At 37.0% G+C, this 16,606-nt stretch overlaps 1 protein-coding gene across 1 annotated transcript; it reads left to right on the top strand.

Moving 5' to 3' along the window:
* The first annotated feature begins 7,897 nt into the window (after window positions 1–7,897).
* On the top strand, window positions 7,898–16,344 carry LOC150077133 (uncharacterized). The gene is made up of 3 exons (XM_090386509.1): window positions 7,898–8,085; window positions 9,347–9,903; window positions 16,241–16,344. The coding sequence occupies exons 2-3, from the start codon at window positions 9,356–9,358 to the stop codon at window positions 16,263–16,265; spliced, it is 573 nt and encodes a 190-aa protein (XP_090242635.1). The 5' UTR covers window positions 7,898–8,085; window positions 9,347–9,355; the 3' UTR covers window positions 16,266–16,344.
* The last annotated feature ends 262 nt before the right edge of the window (window positions 16,345–16,606 follow it).

The raw sequence follows: 16,606 nt of genomic DNA on the forward strand, positions 1-16,606 counted from the left end.
TACAGAATCTTTGAAAAGGTATTGACATTTGCAAAACGGATCTTGGAATTCACACCATTCTTCATAAATCAGACTGCCACTTTTCTAAAAAAATCTCCCATTTTGTATAATGTCCCCCTCGTGGAAAATCCTTTATGAAGCCTTCTGGTACCTGTCCAACTTTACATTTAAAATGTTTCAGGTCTTTTCCTTATTCCTGGGTTAAGGTGGATTATTTATTTGTTCTCCAGTGCCATAATTGAGAAGTTCTGTTGGCAAGTGCACACCTACTAGTTTAGATACTGCGAACAGAGTTGCGTAGGCCTTTACTCTCTGGTGGAAAAATCAGGAAACTGGTGTTAATTCATTTTGAATTTGCAAGCTGAATTTAATCGAATTTTTTAGTAAGAACGCAATTTCAACGACTTCCACTCCTCTGTAGAGTAAATACAGTTATTATTTAGGGTCAGCTGTTTAATGACAATTCTCCTTGTAACTTATCATGATTTTCCTTAAACCATGCTGGATTTCCTTATAACTAAGTTCCTGTACTGATGATCCTGCTACATCTTTGGACTATAATTTTCCCATGTTGTAAGGAGCACTTACAAATAGGAACTATAATTACCTACTTCACCCACAGATTCAGTTTTGTGAGCCGGAGCGATGTGTGCGTGACTTCACTCTATCGGGGCTTTGAATCCGTTGACACTCTACCAGGGGGCTGCCATCTTTCCTAAAGAAAAAAATGCATCTAACTGAATGAAGGTATTCACTGAGGACAATTGCAAAACGGATCTTGGAATTCACACCATTCTTCATAAATCAGACTGCCGCTTTTCTAAAAAAATCTCCCATTTTGTATAATGTTCCCCTCGTGGAAAATCCTTTATGAAGCCTTCTGGTACCTGTCCAACTTTACATTTAAAATGTTTTAAATAAGAAAATGCATACATACTACATATTATGTTTTATATTATTACACTTTACATACTATTTTGAAAATAATTTAAAAAGTGACTGTATACAGCGTATTATTTTTAAAAACGGTTGCCCAGTGAAGTGAAGATTGCACAATTCTTAAGGAATATTGTATTGAATGCAGAAGAAGGAATAGATGAAAAAAATATTAAGAAATATATTTTGTATTTCCTAATGGCTTTTCAAACGTCAAACTATTGTTAAAATATTTTAATAAATTAAGTTTAGTATTTCTATTATTATTTTTATTTATGTATATATTTTATACGAACACTTAGCCAGTCACAAGCTGATTTTTGGTTTGAAGAAAAACAAGAATTAGTACAGGGGAAAGGGATATTTCTATTTTGTAATACGCTCTGACACCATTAAAAGAAAATGCGAGGATGGAAGAAACCCCTGGGGCCGTCACACACAAACCATTAAACGAAACAGATTTGCAATCGCATCTTTGGATTTATGGATATTATCTTTGGATATTATGTCCCTTTGCAATCACATCTTTGGATATTAAGTCCCAGCATAGTGGAGAAGAAATAGCGACCAAATTCAACTTTGCACTACTCTATAAATGGAAGAATGAAAAATGACTGATCCACCGAGCAATCCAACTACACGGTCAGGATAGCTCGGTGTTTCGTGGGACAATTCCACTAAAAGCCCATAAAACTCCAAGAGCAAGGTAAGCTTTTATTTGCTCAATTTCCCTAATGTGGTCCTCTTAGTGCCTCTCTGGCGAGGACTGCACGATTTACAGCTCGCTGGAAACTCGGGTTTTCGCCCCAGCTCAAGCAAGTACACTATGGAATACACGCAATTTACAAAGATTATGCGCTGACCAACCCGACCTCCTCCTATTATTTCTATATTGTTTCTTCCCTAATTATGTTCTTTCGTTAGCTAACTATTTGTTAGCAATTTCTATACTCATTTCATGCATATGCATTTCACACGTATTACAGATGTGTGCTTTCGACATGGTTTGTATAGGTTTATTTTCAAGCTTTTGTGTTGTTATTATTTAATTTTTGGTCTAAGCTATGTAGATTTATAGATTATGCTTCCTTCCTTGGGTGTATATTTATACAAATCCAAATAGTGCATATGGTTCATGGCCCTGTTTGGTGTTACGCAAAATGAAAAGCTCAGAATAACTTCTTCATTTGTTGCTTTTTCCATCCTCCTCCTCTATATCCACCTCTAAAATCTCTCCAGTTAACTAATATCATCCGCTGCTCCATAAAGTACCACGCTCTGCACCAGAAATATTACCAATCATTTCCCTAAACAAATTTCTAAATTCCCACACACACAAGATTTGTTAGATCAGTGCTGATCCTTGTAATTTCTTTACTCCTGAGATATTATTTCAGCCGTTTTTCTCCCTTTATTGTGAGAGTGATTTTTTTTCTTCCACTGGAATTAAACTCCTAAATATCTGTTGCCATCCAAATTTTTTCCACATAAAAGGTATCTAGAAAAACAGGCTGGAACCGATTATATAGCGATGATGATATATGACTGACAACGATTGAATTAATATCATATTTGTTCCAATTTACTGAGGCTCTAAGGGGGCGATTTCCCCTACAGAATCCATGGTCTCATGCTTCTCTGTGCTATCCTAACTATTATCTCTTATTCCAGTATAAGCTGCTACTGATTTTTTTTATCTTTCCAATACCTTCAACAATTTGATCCGTCCATCCGATCAAAAGAATTCTTGAAATCAATAACACATGCACACATTTGTTATTGATTTCTTTATTCACTTCCAGAATTTTACAACCAGCATTTTTGTCTGTTCTATTGCATCCGTTATTTCTTTCCCGTCTCCTAAAACCGAACTGTCTCCTCCACTCACAGAAACAAGTTTCTCCATTGGGGAAATTCCTACACTGATTCTTCCACTCTGTTATAAACCAAACAAAACTGCAACTGATTTATACATTCCTACCAGATGGCTCACATAAAAAATGCAAAGTTTTTTTTGGATGCCAATAACTCTTATTAATCGGTTTCTTCCTCTCGCACTTCACCAAATGTTTACGGACTCCTGAAGTGAAAAGAGAGAGACAGACAAAATAAGGCCAAATCGTAGGTGTTGCAATGCTGCTGTCATTTCACCCGCCCTATTTAAACCTTCTGCAGTGTTCTTTAATGGATAAAAATTGCGTATGTAAGACGGTATTCAATTTTCTCTTCGCTGTAAAGAAAGCGGCTGCATTCTCTTAGACGTGACACCACCCGTTAGTGGCATTGCCCTTGTTCTCCCCCCCCCAATAAAGACAGCTTCTTGGCCCACTTTCTTGGGGGAAGTGCAATATTTTGCTATCTATCTGGGTCACGCATTTTGCCCATCTTTATAGAAGACTTATGACTTAGATATTTGCATGAAACGGACACCTGGAGATGAATTTGGTAAGACTTCTTCGGTGTACCTCCTTCATAATCACTCACAAGCCAAGAAGTATTATCCTCCCAGATGAGGAAAATTACACATCTTCAACTAAAAGTCTTTTTTCTTCTTAACATAAGAGGAAAAAGACTACAAATGTATGTTACAGATATTTATATGCTGTTCAGGTACGCTTGTACGCTGTACAAATCTGTAGTTTTTCACTCTCTTCGAAATGACACAGCTCTCATACTTTTACAGTACGATTGGCTGACACAGCTCTCATACTTTTACAGTACGATTGGCTGACACAGCTCTCATACTTTTACAGTACGATTGGCTGATAATTTTCTGTTTCTTGAAGGAAACTCTGTCTGTAAGTTGCATCTTCAAAAATTTACCATCCGTAAAATAATTGAGGAATGTTGTCTATCTCCAAGAGAGACTTCGCTTAAATTCTCAAGCGGAAACGACTTCATCTACAAATATTGGACTTTTATGATTAATATACAATAAAAAAACAATCTCTTGCTGTACAGCTATTTTACTGTTGTTGTAATAGGGTTTTTGGAACATCGACAACTAAGGACATATTTCTCCGTATATACTGGGTCGATTTTCTGTTTGCTGAATGAAAAACCCCAATATCCGGGAGGAAAAACCATGTAACCCTCGCCTGGGACTGACAAACTCAGCCATGTTGTGAAAAAGGCCCTTAAAAATTCCCCCCGTTATCGATTGGACTCGAACTCAGGTCTTTTCCACCCAGTGTGGGGAAAAGAACCATGTAACCCTCGCCTGGGACTGACAAACTCAGCCATGTTGTGAAAAAGGCCCTTAAAAATTCCCCCCGTTATCTATTGGACTCGAACTCAGGTCTTTTCCACCCAGTGTGGGGAAGACGGCGATTCTACAAACTGTGCTACCCACGAAGGCATCCATTTCGCTGTCCATTACAGTAGTTACTACTAGACTCGAAATAGGAAAAAGTTGAAAATGTCTAAAGGATATATTAAACCCTATGCTGGTAACGAAATGAATATTTTATTAAATACACGAATGTTTCAAAGGCATTTACATGGTTCCTTCCTCAGAAAGACTAATCTCGAAAAGGCCTAGATGCCTTTGAAATGTCGGCGTTTAATACATTAAAATATCATACTAACTTAGTATGATAATCTATTGGATTCCTCTTAAATGGTAATTTGCGCCCTCATATCGTCATTTAGAAAATACAATCCTAATAAAGTGTTAAGTCTGATATGCAGAATATTACTCCTACATATTGAGTTTTGCGATTATTTCAGAGAAATCAAAACAGAAAGGTATTTCAGTCTAGAATAATTATAAACAGTTGAAGACCGAAAATCTGAAACAAAAATTCATAATTAATTATTGTAGAAACTATTCCATCCGCTTAAGTTTTCTAGAATATATTTTGCTCTTACATTTTTGATAAAAGAAGCCGCTTCGTTTTGGCAGTGATGACAGTTTGTGTTCTTTAATGAACTCCTTGCAATTAATGACTGCAAGTCGAATTGCCGAGCTGTAATTCTAAACACATCCTAGACGCTTCAATGGGGTTTAGGCCAGCAGTTGAAAAACTGGAACAATATCCTGGTAGAGCCAAAAGGGGGTCCTTAAAATTCGTTTAGAGCTGGAAGTACTGCAATGTCTAAAATATTGAGACGGCTGAAAATATTAAGCTCGTCTTTGAAGAGAATGATCAAACGCAGCTGAACTAGCAGTTGAATTTCTATTCCATAACAGTTGTTGTTTGATTGGGGTGTTTTTGGCGCAATGGCAACTTTGGACATATTGCACTTAACTGTGGTGTCCCATAACAGATCCACCGCTTTATTTAATTGTTGGCAAGACAATTTGTTAAGAAGCGTTCGGATGATCAAAGCAAACTGACCCACACCCATTTGACTGGACTAATATGAGGTATAAATGGCAAACTCCACATTACAACTTGTGACATTCCATCACGCCACATGCCTTTTGCACCACCTAAGCCATTGTAATTTATTGTTTGGTGTGATTGCAAAGGCTTCAAGCCTTTGCAATACTGCAATCATCCAAGCTATGGTGTTAATGGATACAGCCCCTTTTTTAATTCTAGGACAGTGCAGGATGTTATCGATTCCTCCTGACCATCCTTTGAAAATGTATCTGACATCAGAATGTTGCATACACTTCTGCGAGTAGCTATAGACTTTTGGCAACGCAGAATATACAAGCAAAGTAGACGAAGTGCATGTATTTTGGCTCATCCACTAATAAGACCATGCAGTACAAAGTTGGTCATTAAGACATTTCACGTCCATCAACAACTCGTAGACCATGGTACAATCGATTGTGATTGTGATTTCGTTTTTATTCAAGCGACATCAAATATTTATTTCAAAATAAATGTTCCAGAGACAAAAACACAAGCCGATGACCACAAGCCCCATTACAATGCCCAATAGCTCTTCCCGCACAAAGGACAAATCTTGTCTAGACATAACAGCTAAATATCTGCAGAAAGAGAATCACGTGTGAAACTCATGGATGAACTGTAACAATGAGATCGCTGTAGCGCGTGCTAGATTTTGCAGAACGTGACGCCACACTTGAATGAAGTGGCACAAATACAAATGTATAAGAGAAAGAGATGGAAAAAGGTTTGTAAAAAAAAAAGCAACAATTGATGTTAGTCACCACAGTCGTTTCCGTTTATCCAAAATTCGAACAGCATTTAATGTAGATTGACAAAAGGTAATTCTAAAAATAAGGCAACTTAGCCGTTACTTTTAAAGTTCTTTACTTCTAAGGCGTTTTCTTACAGAGTTTATGGACCATTAAACAAGAGATAATAATGGCAGTACCTGCAGAAACACAATGGACTATTAATTGATGAGTAAACTGCAAAACAAAAGGCATATTTTAGTAGGAATTCGGAACTGGTAAATGAAGGACAAGGCAAAACTATGCCGTTGAACAATTTACATTCTGTAAAAGCATTCATTATGATGTAGGGGAAGTGGCCATCATGTACTACACGCTGGCATTAGTGGGTGGGATGCGATTTACTTTGTCAGTTTTAAAGACTATTTTTCCGATGATGCGACGCGCCTTCTTACCTAAACACAATGTGACTGTTATTCTTCCAGGATATGAAAATTCCTCAGACCTTTCGTGGGTGTAACCCGTTCAAACCCACGTTGAACAGCAAAGTGGGCGGTAATGACACCTTTTCCACTGTTATGGTATTCACAAATTGTCAACTTAAATCGAATGCCGATGCATCAGTGCAGAGCCGATAATTTCAGTGAATTATATCTCTGTGAACCGCTTAAGGCGTTCAAAATCTCAACCTTTTGTTATCAATTGCATATTTTATGCGACTACAAGAAGAGGAAATTCATTTGTGTAAAGTTTAAACTATTCTAACTACTTAATGACAACAGTGAAACCTCAGCAATACATGAATCTGGAAGGGCATTATTTGACTTTGAATAGGAGGAGTTCTAGTGAGACCAGTTCAATTTAATTGAGTTAATTAAGTTCAATTTAAACCCCTTGTACCAAAACGTCCATCTTGTGAGTTCGAAAATGGTCCGAGCATTTACCGTTTTGCGCATGCACTTAACTCAATATCTGCTGTGTACTTCGATCATCCGATCACTGCAAAAACAAAATAATCACAGCAGCTTCTAGGGAATGCAATTCCCATTTAGTGGTTCAGTTTAATGGCTTACAATCGACTGACTGAAGCGAAAGGGAAGTATGAATCAGGAACGTGCGGACATTCCTGTTATTAAAAAAGATAAATCTCCGTTAATTTTATTTACAACATTATGCCGGGATCACTGGCATCGTAATTACACTTAAACAGCATCCAGGTCCTGCTTATATCTCCCCTTTCAGTACAGGAGAGAGGGTTGAGGGGTACAAAAGGAATTTATAACGCCGTAGTCTAGTCAGATTAACACGTGACAGCAGTTATGTAAACATTTTATTAACCCACCTACATCCGGGATCTCCCAGCATCCTTGTTAATGGAAAAGTGTCCAACACCTTCATACAATTCTAATACAGTTTCCTATCGCACAGCCTTGAGTGATTCACTCCCTGAACGCTAATTTTCCACTATATTAGCCTAGTTACTCCCACCCGCGTGTATGCGCCACTCCCCTGTTCGCTCGCCCGCCCTTGGCAGCTGCCATCATCTGCGAAGAGGACAGTGGCTTCCCCACAAGTTCAGGGACACGGGGAAGTATGTGCAGACTCCGCGAGCTTACTCGCTGACGATTTCTTTTCTTAGTTTTCCCCGTTCTTGTTGTTTTGGTAGGAAAGGGTTGCTCTTAGAATCATCGAGTTGAACGCCCAAAGATAGAAAGCGGGTGCCCACTTCTCCCAAGGTGAAACGAGTAGGTACAGTGTCCCATTTTCGGGAGAACGTCGTCTTCAATTAGGTCAGGTATTTCCATTGGACAAATGCATCGTATAAATACGGCGTGACTGCGTCGACAGGGTAAAAGGTATGTTCGCCAGTCCCTAGCTGTCAGGTGTTGGTATATTTGTGTCTTAGAACAGGCGAGCCACGCAAATTCAGGATAAAAACATTGCACACGGTCGTGCACTACCAACTGTGAATCTGTGGAACTTTTAGCGATAGCAGCAAGAGGTGAATGATAGACTCAAACTCTACTTTTCTTATTAGCTTCTGGAAATAACAGGTAAACACAGAAAGGACAAAATATTCCCTCCCTGTGGATACATTTTTGATTTATATCTGCAGCAGCTATATTATGTTTCATGTTAAGTGTGTTGCTGTTCTTTGAATTTTGATTTTAGTGAGTAAACAGCTATTTCTTGTTACTATTTTTACAACAGTATTAGAAAAGTGATTCTAGATGTTTATTTGACTTTTAAATGATAGTAGGATTTGTTCAATAGACGATTAAGTAATATTATTTAATTTTATATCGATATATCCACTCGGTTGTTTTTAATTTTAATTAGATATTTAAAGCAAATCTATCTGTACTTTAATCTTTCAAAATTAATCGAGTGATAAAATGATATTATCCTTTCAAAATGTATTCGTGATCTCCCAGCATTTTTGTTAATGAATAAACGAAATCGGTTTTATGTATTTATATTTCTATAGAGTCTTTAGCTTGGAAATTTAATTATCTGATTAATCAAGAATAATTGGAACATTATGAACTTTATAAACGTAGTATGACATTGTGGCTATATTCACTTGCTACAATATTATATTATACTATTGTTTATTATATTATTTATATGTATTTAAGAACATATTTAACACTATATAAAAACGCAAGAAATAAAACTAAAAGTCTTTTTTTCCTGATTTTATTAACTTTTAATTAAAACAACATTTAAATTTTTTGTTGATATTTGTCCATATTTTAGTAGTAAAAGTTTGAATCGGATCGAATATGAATTATTATGTTTGGCTTTTCAAAGAGATTTAGACTGAATTGTTAAAAGAAACTCGTAATATAAAAATGCACATATTTCAAGTTACAGCTTAACGTAATAACAATAAATACATTAAACTTTTATATAATTATTATTATAATAAAGTAAAGTAAAAACTGGCACTTGAACATTTCTTGAAAAAAAGCCAGAAAGTACTGACTAGAAAATAAGTTAATAACATTATTGAGATCTCAGGGAGGCTTTATACAGTTGCTAAGACGTACTTTCTATGTTATAGTAAGGCTGGAAAGAAAAGGTTGAGATGTGTAACATTTTTAGTTTACATTTTGGAAATTATTTTGGAGAACAGTGAACTAGTTAGCGGTGGAGTATTTCAGTTCTAGAAGTCATACGTTAATTATAAATTTAAACGTAAAGCAAAGTAATTGAAATGAATACTAATAAGATCTTATAGGTTATAGAAACTTATCAATCAATCATCTAGATGAAATCATGTAGTCTAATATGTAATATTTATTCCCACAGACAGTCAGCATGAGGCCCCTTGTGTTCTGTACTGTTTTGTTTCTATCCGTTTGTCTTCGAGATTCGTTATCGACTGCGGATGGCCATGGCTGGGATGCACGACCTATCAAGCTGATCATCAAGGAACATCCTAAGCTCATCACAATTCCTCACCACGTTCCGTGGCCGAAGCCTGTCCCAGTTCCGAAGCACATCCCAGTGTTTAAACCCCTGCCAATAGCGAAGCCATATCCAGTACCGAAAGTGGTGCCAATAGTGAAGCACATTCACAAGGTGGTTCCAGTACCAAAGGTGGTACACGTACACAAAGCAGTCCCCGTACCGAAACCGTACCCCATTCCAAAAGTTGTGAAAGTTCCGAAACCGTACGTGGTCCACGTGACGAAGACAATACCTGTTCCCAAGCCGGTACCTGTGCCAGTTCCCTATAAAGTACCCAAGCCGTACATAGTACCAATACATAAGTCCGTGCCAGTCCCCGTACCAAAACCAGTCCACGTCAAGGTAGAGGTTATCAGGGTGAAACCAATTGTCATCAAGAAGCCAGTACCCGTTGAGTACGTATAATTTTGTATTCTTTTCATTACAGTTAATAATTCTAATCGGTAATAACTATCGTATGCAACACAACCTGAACTTAAGTGTAAATTTTAGACCCATTATTTTTCCCGAGGCCTATAACTACCCGGAAACTGCCAACACCCTAAGGACGAGGTGCACAAAATGACAATGAACTGGAAAACATGCCAATGTCAGGGTTAACTGCGTTAACTCATGGCACTAGTCGGAGGCAAGCGAAGCGGATTTTCTTCATAATCAGAGGTGTGTTAATGGCTTTTCAACTGCGGCTGTATTTACCTGCAGCAAATTTCATGGCTAACTGGTACGCTGATTCATCATTGTGAGGTGCTGATGGACGGTGAATCACTCACTGATTGAATCGTGCCAATCATCCTCTTTTTCTGACACTTGAAGTTTTTTTGTCAGGCATTTGAAGCTAACCAAAACAGGAATGAAATCTTATGATAAATTCCACCTTCTTGCAACTGTTTTCAGTATTTTGTCCAAATCTGTAATCGTGTTCAATTTAAAGAATTGAACTTATTGTAACCGAAGGATCGAACTTCATTAAAGAAGAGAGAAGTGCGCAAACAAATCTATTACTTTAAATGAAAAACGAGAAGGCTGTTATGACAGCACAAAGCCTAGTAAAAAGAATAACCGCTGTTTAAGAGACTGCTATCAAAAGGTCCAAGAGAAAATTTCAGAAGTACTACATGAGATTTAAAATGGAGATTATCAAAAGAATTGTATGATGACCACAGCTTCTTTTTGGACACTTCTGCGAACACTTATGTTGTACAAAATGTTCAAGTTCGAATTCCCTATAAACGGGAGAAATTTTTATTGGCTTTTTCTTTTATTTATTTTTTTTTTTCGTGAAAACGGTTTCACAGATTTTAGTTTCTGAAAGCTCGACTGTTTTAACAGTTGAACCAACAGAAGCGTGCCTGCAATCCACGTACAAAATACACTACTATTTCATGGCCTTAACTACCTCGGCGCTTAAGCGATCCAAAAATCACCCCTTTGCTTCTGCTATTTCTTTCGATTTGGAAAAAGATTAATTTCAAAGAACCAATTTCTTTTCGTTCTTTGACATTCATTCATTCTCTGTAGTCACTGGGTATTGAATTACAATCCACTCAAATGCACATGCATTATTGCACCCTCGCTTGACCATGTATCACATGAGAAAGAATTAAAGACACCACCATCAGAATTTAGTTTACTTAACCTTTCAAAGCAGTATACACTTCAGTTACTTAGTTTCTAGAAATTGCCATTTACAGAAACTCCCCCCCCCCCTTTCTTGGTAAGAATATCCTTTTGTGCACCAACTAATCTTGTTGTTCCTCTCTCCACTCTTCTAACAGATCTATGTCCTTCCTAAAATGAACCTGCCGAAATTGTATGCATCCTTCTAAATGTTGCTTCAGCACTGCCTTATACAATGAGATAATCACTTCATTGTCCCTGCTAAAATTCCTGAATATCATTGACACAATCCCATAGACAGTTCAAGAAATCTGTTTTAACGCTTATCAGAGAATAACATGTGGGACTGTGCAATTAACATAGATGATTTTCTCAAAAATCTGGAATTTCCGCGTTAGCCAAATGGTATGTTATTCTGGGATTACCCAAATACGATGCTTTGCAATCATCACTGTTAAACCTCAGTTGCCACTTTGCAGCCCATCAACTATATTTATCTAGATCTCCTTGATGTAGCACACCCTGATACTGTTATTAACCACTATACTTCCCTTTGTATTATCAGAAAACACAACATCAAATTTGAAATGTCTACATCGATATTATCGATAAATATTAAAACAGTAAAGAACCCAACACCGACCTCTGTGGGTATCCAATCATCACACTAGTCCGTGAAGAGCATTGAACATTCGTAACAATTCTTATTCTTACCACTTAATCATCCCTTTATTCATAATAGTAACTAGTCTGTAATTCCAACTTCTTTCAATTCATAGTAGTCAATCAGACTGGTCAGGTATGATCTAATTTTTACAAATCCATGCTTTAAGCATCTACTCTCATAAAGATGATCTTGCATTACTCCTTTAACGATTGACTCCATTAATCAGAGTTTATGTAACTATTAATTCCATTAACTATTTATTCCAGACGTCATACCTTCACCCTTTAAACTAGTCTTATGAATAGTATATTCATTCGCCCATCCCCAATTTGTAGGGACTTCTCCTGAATCTAAGGATGCATATGGCCAAGGTTTAACTACGCATTTTGTAGTTTCTTTTAATATAAATCGATAGATTCCATCAGCACCAAATGCTTCGTTCACTTTTGTTGTAAAACCATTTAACGCATAAATTCCATCGGGTTGATTTCTTTTAACCACCCCTCTCTATAAACTTCAAGTGTAAATAGATGCAAAATATTTATTCAGTTTATCAGCAATAGTACGTCATTTATATCTAGTGGGCCAATGTGATTCACCCCTTTCCTTCGCATCCAAAGAGTTCCTTATTTTTGTGACACTGCGGCATTGTTTCTCTGCCACAGTGGCGAAAGTGCAGCCCTCTCTCAACATAAAAAAAAATAATTAAAATAATATGAACCGACTTCAGAACTAGTTCATATTATTTTGATAATTATTAATTAAACAGGCTATCCAAACCGAACTTATCTAAACTTACACAGCAACAGCTTGAAGAGCAATTTAAAATTATACACGTTTGAGTTGACCATGGTTCAACCTCGTGACCGCTAAATAAGGTTAATCATGCTTGAGTAATAAATAGAACAGAGGAAAAAAGTTGGCTACAAACAAGAATGCAGCATTAGTTGAATCATATCACAATTTCGATTTATTACTCAAACAAAAGTTTAGGGACACCAACAAATGATTAAACTTTATGCAAAATGTACAAAATGGTACAAATAAAGTGGTAGTAGGCAGAGATGAGTTTTCATCCCAACCGGGTCAGAGAATTTGAACGCGAACAGGTGGTAAAACTTCATAAGGGACTTATTGTTTGAAGGATTTTTCAGCTTCTCAATACTAATGATATTTGTCTACAACGTCGTACGCAAATGGAAGTTGCCTGGAGTATTGCTTATTTTGACAAGATATTACAGAAAAACTTGGGTGTTATCGTGAAAAAAAACTCTGCTGAAGGTTACCAAAGAATCACCGGAGAGATTTAGGAACGTATAAGCAGTTTTCAGTGAGTACAAAGGCGCACCCAAGGGGGCAACAGCCTCCCCAAGAATATTTTATTTATATTATGTAATTGCACCGTCACGTGTGGTCCTTGAAAAACTTACCAGGGTGAAACGCACTCCTCCTCGAACAAAATTTCAGGGCGTGCCACTCAGTGCAAATAATGTACGCAGAGTACAGCACCATTAAAGACTTCATGAACGAGTTCTCATTCAGAAACCTTTCATTACGATATTTAATGTATGACGGGTGTAATGGTGTTGTTGGAGAATGCCTCAGGAAGGGTTGAAAAGGGTAATCGATATACAAGTATTCATTAGATGGAAGAAATTTAGTAAGTCATCAACTAGAAGAATGGTTTGAAAAAAGAACACGACCCACCCAACTATAAACCACAGTGGTGGCAGTCATCGTTTGAACGGGCTTTTCCTGGTATTATCTCAGACACTGATGGATGGATAATATTTGTGACACCTCAATAATGCTGTTCTTCCAACAGTGATAAGTTTTATGGAGTGTGACTTTATATTTTTAAACAAGATAATGTCCGCGTCAAGAAGCTCGGAATGTGATAGCTTGGTTTAAGAAGGATAATGCGAAACTACTGGACTGGGCCACTCGAAACCCACAAAAAATAAAAGCTGCATGACAAACTGGAAGAACAATAAGGCCAACATTACTTGCCACTTAAAAACTGTTCTTTTGGGGCAATGGAGAAATATTTCCTTCGACCCGTGTCATAAATCAGTGTATATTGTTTCAAGAAGACTTGGCGTAACAAAAGCCAAGGAAGGCTCTGTGTTGCTCTAGGCTACGGTTGTCTTTTCTTAGTGTTTCAATAGTTTGGTAACTCAGTGTAACCTACATAGTGGAACTCCTACATATCAGGAACATTTTTACTTCACGAGGTCTAATTAATGGCCTTTAAAGACTCATAATGCTTGCATAAAGATCCATGGTTTCTTTAGACTGACAGCTAATGGCTAGGGTTCAGGTGTCCTTAGCGCTGCTCCTTACATCTTTTTCTTTATTTTTACCCGGAGGTCTTCTCTGTCCAGTTTAAACTGGCCCACCCTTCGAAACATTCAAGACCATTGTATTGCTGTTGTTGATTCCAGTTCTATTACAACCAGACGCATCAATAACCTACTTTATTCGAAGCTTTGGGTTAATCTGTTTACCATTTCATCAAGCAGCAGTTATTTGACATAATAAACCCCTTATTTATGGCCAAGAGGCCTTGTTCATTCCTATCTAACGGTATCTCCATTACAGAGAAGCAAACAGGATGAAACAATGGAGTCCCCTAAATAGAACGCCATCAACGAGTGCGTGCTCTGCATATTTATAAGTCATCTCACCAACAAGCATCACAAGATGACGCATACACTGGCACATGAAGCCGAAACAGAGAATGTTTTTCTGTTTTTGTGTACTACAACAAGGTGTGATTTTTTGGCTGCTAATGCTTCAAATGCACGTTCTGCACTTTACTCTTCAACCAGTGAATAATTTCTAAGAGGTCACAATGACAACAGCGAACTCATCTGACCTCTGTTGTCAGATGACAGCCGAGGTCCGATGAGTTCGCTCAACAGATGAGAAGAATAAACACAAATTTATTATTATAACTGGTAATCGTTGATTTATAAATTACAATTTTAGTATTATCATTTGGCCGAAATTCTTACAATTTTGTAATCTATAATACTCTGTTTGGAAATCATTTGCCATCAAAGATGAATTCTATTTGCTATGGTGAAATCTAGCGGATAAAATCTAAGAGAAAATAACTAAGCTATCGCCCGTTAAGTATAATACGATAAAAACTGGTCTTCGATTGGGAAGGGCTCTTGACTGGGATTTCTAATTTCAACCAACTCATTTTTCTCTTTACACTCTGACCTTTGACCCTGATGAACCCTGGTAGATAAATCTACTCTCCGTTTTATCCAACTCCATATTTTCTATTATTATTATTATTGTGTTTATTAGAGCTACCTTTTTTGGTACATGTGAATACTAGGTGAGTGTTATTTATAGACGAGAAAGACCGTTATAACCTGTTTTCCGGTACACTGATTTTTCCCGAATTAGACTTCTTGAATGCAAATTACGCCCCTCCCGTTGTTGGTCTTAATTTATGTCCTAAGGAAAGATGGAGTTGCTTTATAACAGAAGTATTTAGGATGGTTAATATTCTCCAAGGTCATCCGCATTCCTCAAGTTCGTTGTCCTCGAAGTCCGATTTTTAGCCAGTGTATTCAATAAATTGATTCTATAGATACCATAATTTAATCGACTGGTCATTAGGGAAATATGTTTTAGATAATGGATTAAACCAACGTCTTCAAGACGGCTGACCTAAATCAACTGGCCTTCTTCTACGAGATGAGAATTAAACAGATAGTAAAATATTGTTGTACGGCATATATTGGGACCAAAGCACTTCATCGATAAGGTCGAAGCAATAAATAATCAGATTGAGTCCAGATCATAATTCTGATTAACAGCATGCAAATTAGCTGTCACGTATTATTTTTTAAACAGACTCCCAATAAGAATAAATAACTAATGAAGTTTTAATTATATGTATAAAACCTTAAATACTGTGCGAACGGGTAGTTGAATACTTAGTTTGAAATTGGTGCTTTAATTGATGTGCACTAATATTTCTTTTGGGCGGTTCATAATCATGGATACAAGTCCTGGTATCCAGTACCAGAAAGTAAAGAAGAAAAACTGTTAGTGGTTTTCAACATTGATGTCTATTGACCAGCCGGTGTGCGAACCAACATATCCTTAAGGTATAATTTGACCCTTCCTTATACACATCACTGAGAATTAAACAGTCACCAGGAAGCCAACAAAAATATAGTCCACTTGCGTGAGATAAGCCTACTGTATTGTGCATAAGTTATCAGCTTTCATGCACAATAAAAAATGTATTTTGTTTTTATATCTAAACCATCTCATGTTACGAATAATGTTTTCACATTAATCATCTAAGAACAAACCCACATAACCCAGTATTATTATTTACACCCATTCTGGTTCAATTGGTCGAGCAGTATTTTATTAATAGATACAGTAGTTGATAGACATTTTTCATTGTGTTCCAGATACCACGAGAAAGGTTGGCATTGACCGTGACCATCGTCACCTAGTATTCGATATAAATAGCCTTGTATATGTCGCCTCATCATGGTTACAGCTTCGCCTCGTCGCCTGTATAAAAGCATCCTCCTCCTCCTGCGTGGGTTTTGACAGCTTCGGTGCACAGCTTCATAATCTAAGTTAAATTGACGAACAGTGTGAGATCGACGTCATACGCAGGGCGTGTCGGAAATTGAACGATGACTCATCGTTTTTGAAGTGACTGTGGTTCAACCTGCCGATAACCCTTCCTCAACTTTTGATGTATAAAAGCTTGTAAAAATAAAAATGTTTTGTTGTATAAATTAAATTGTCCAGTGTACGTATATAAC

This window comes from Mastigoproctus giganteus, chromosome 12 (assembly GCF_048544385.1).
Source record: "Mastigoproctus giganteus isolate SK-2022 chromosome 12, ASM4854438v1, whole genome shotgun sequence".
Lineage (NCBI taxonomy): Eukaryota > Metazoa > Arthropoda > Arachnida > Uropygi > Thelyphonidae > Mastigoproctus > Mastigoproctus giganteus.

What these genes read in the sequence shown, in the direction of transcription:
- LOC150077133 (XM_090386509.1), top strand. Translation starts at nt 9,356, where the DNA reads ATGAGGCCCCTTGTGTTCTGTACTGTTTTGTTTCTATCCGTTTGTCTT. An exon ending in AAGAAGCCAGTACCCGTTGA is followed by an intron (nt 9,904 to 16,240) that starts GTACGTATAATT and finishes ATTGTGTTCCAG; the next exon opens with ATACCACGAGAAAGGTTGGC.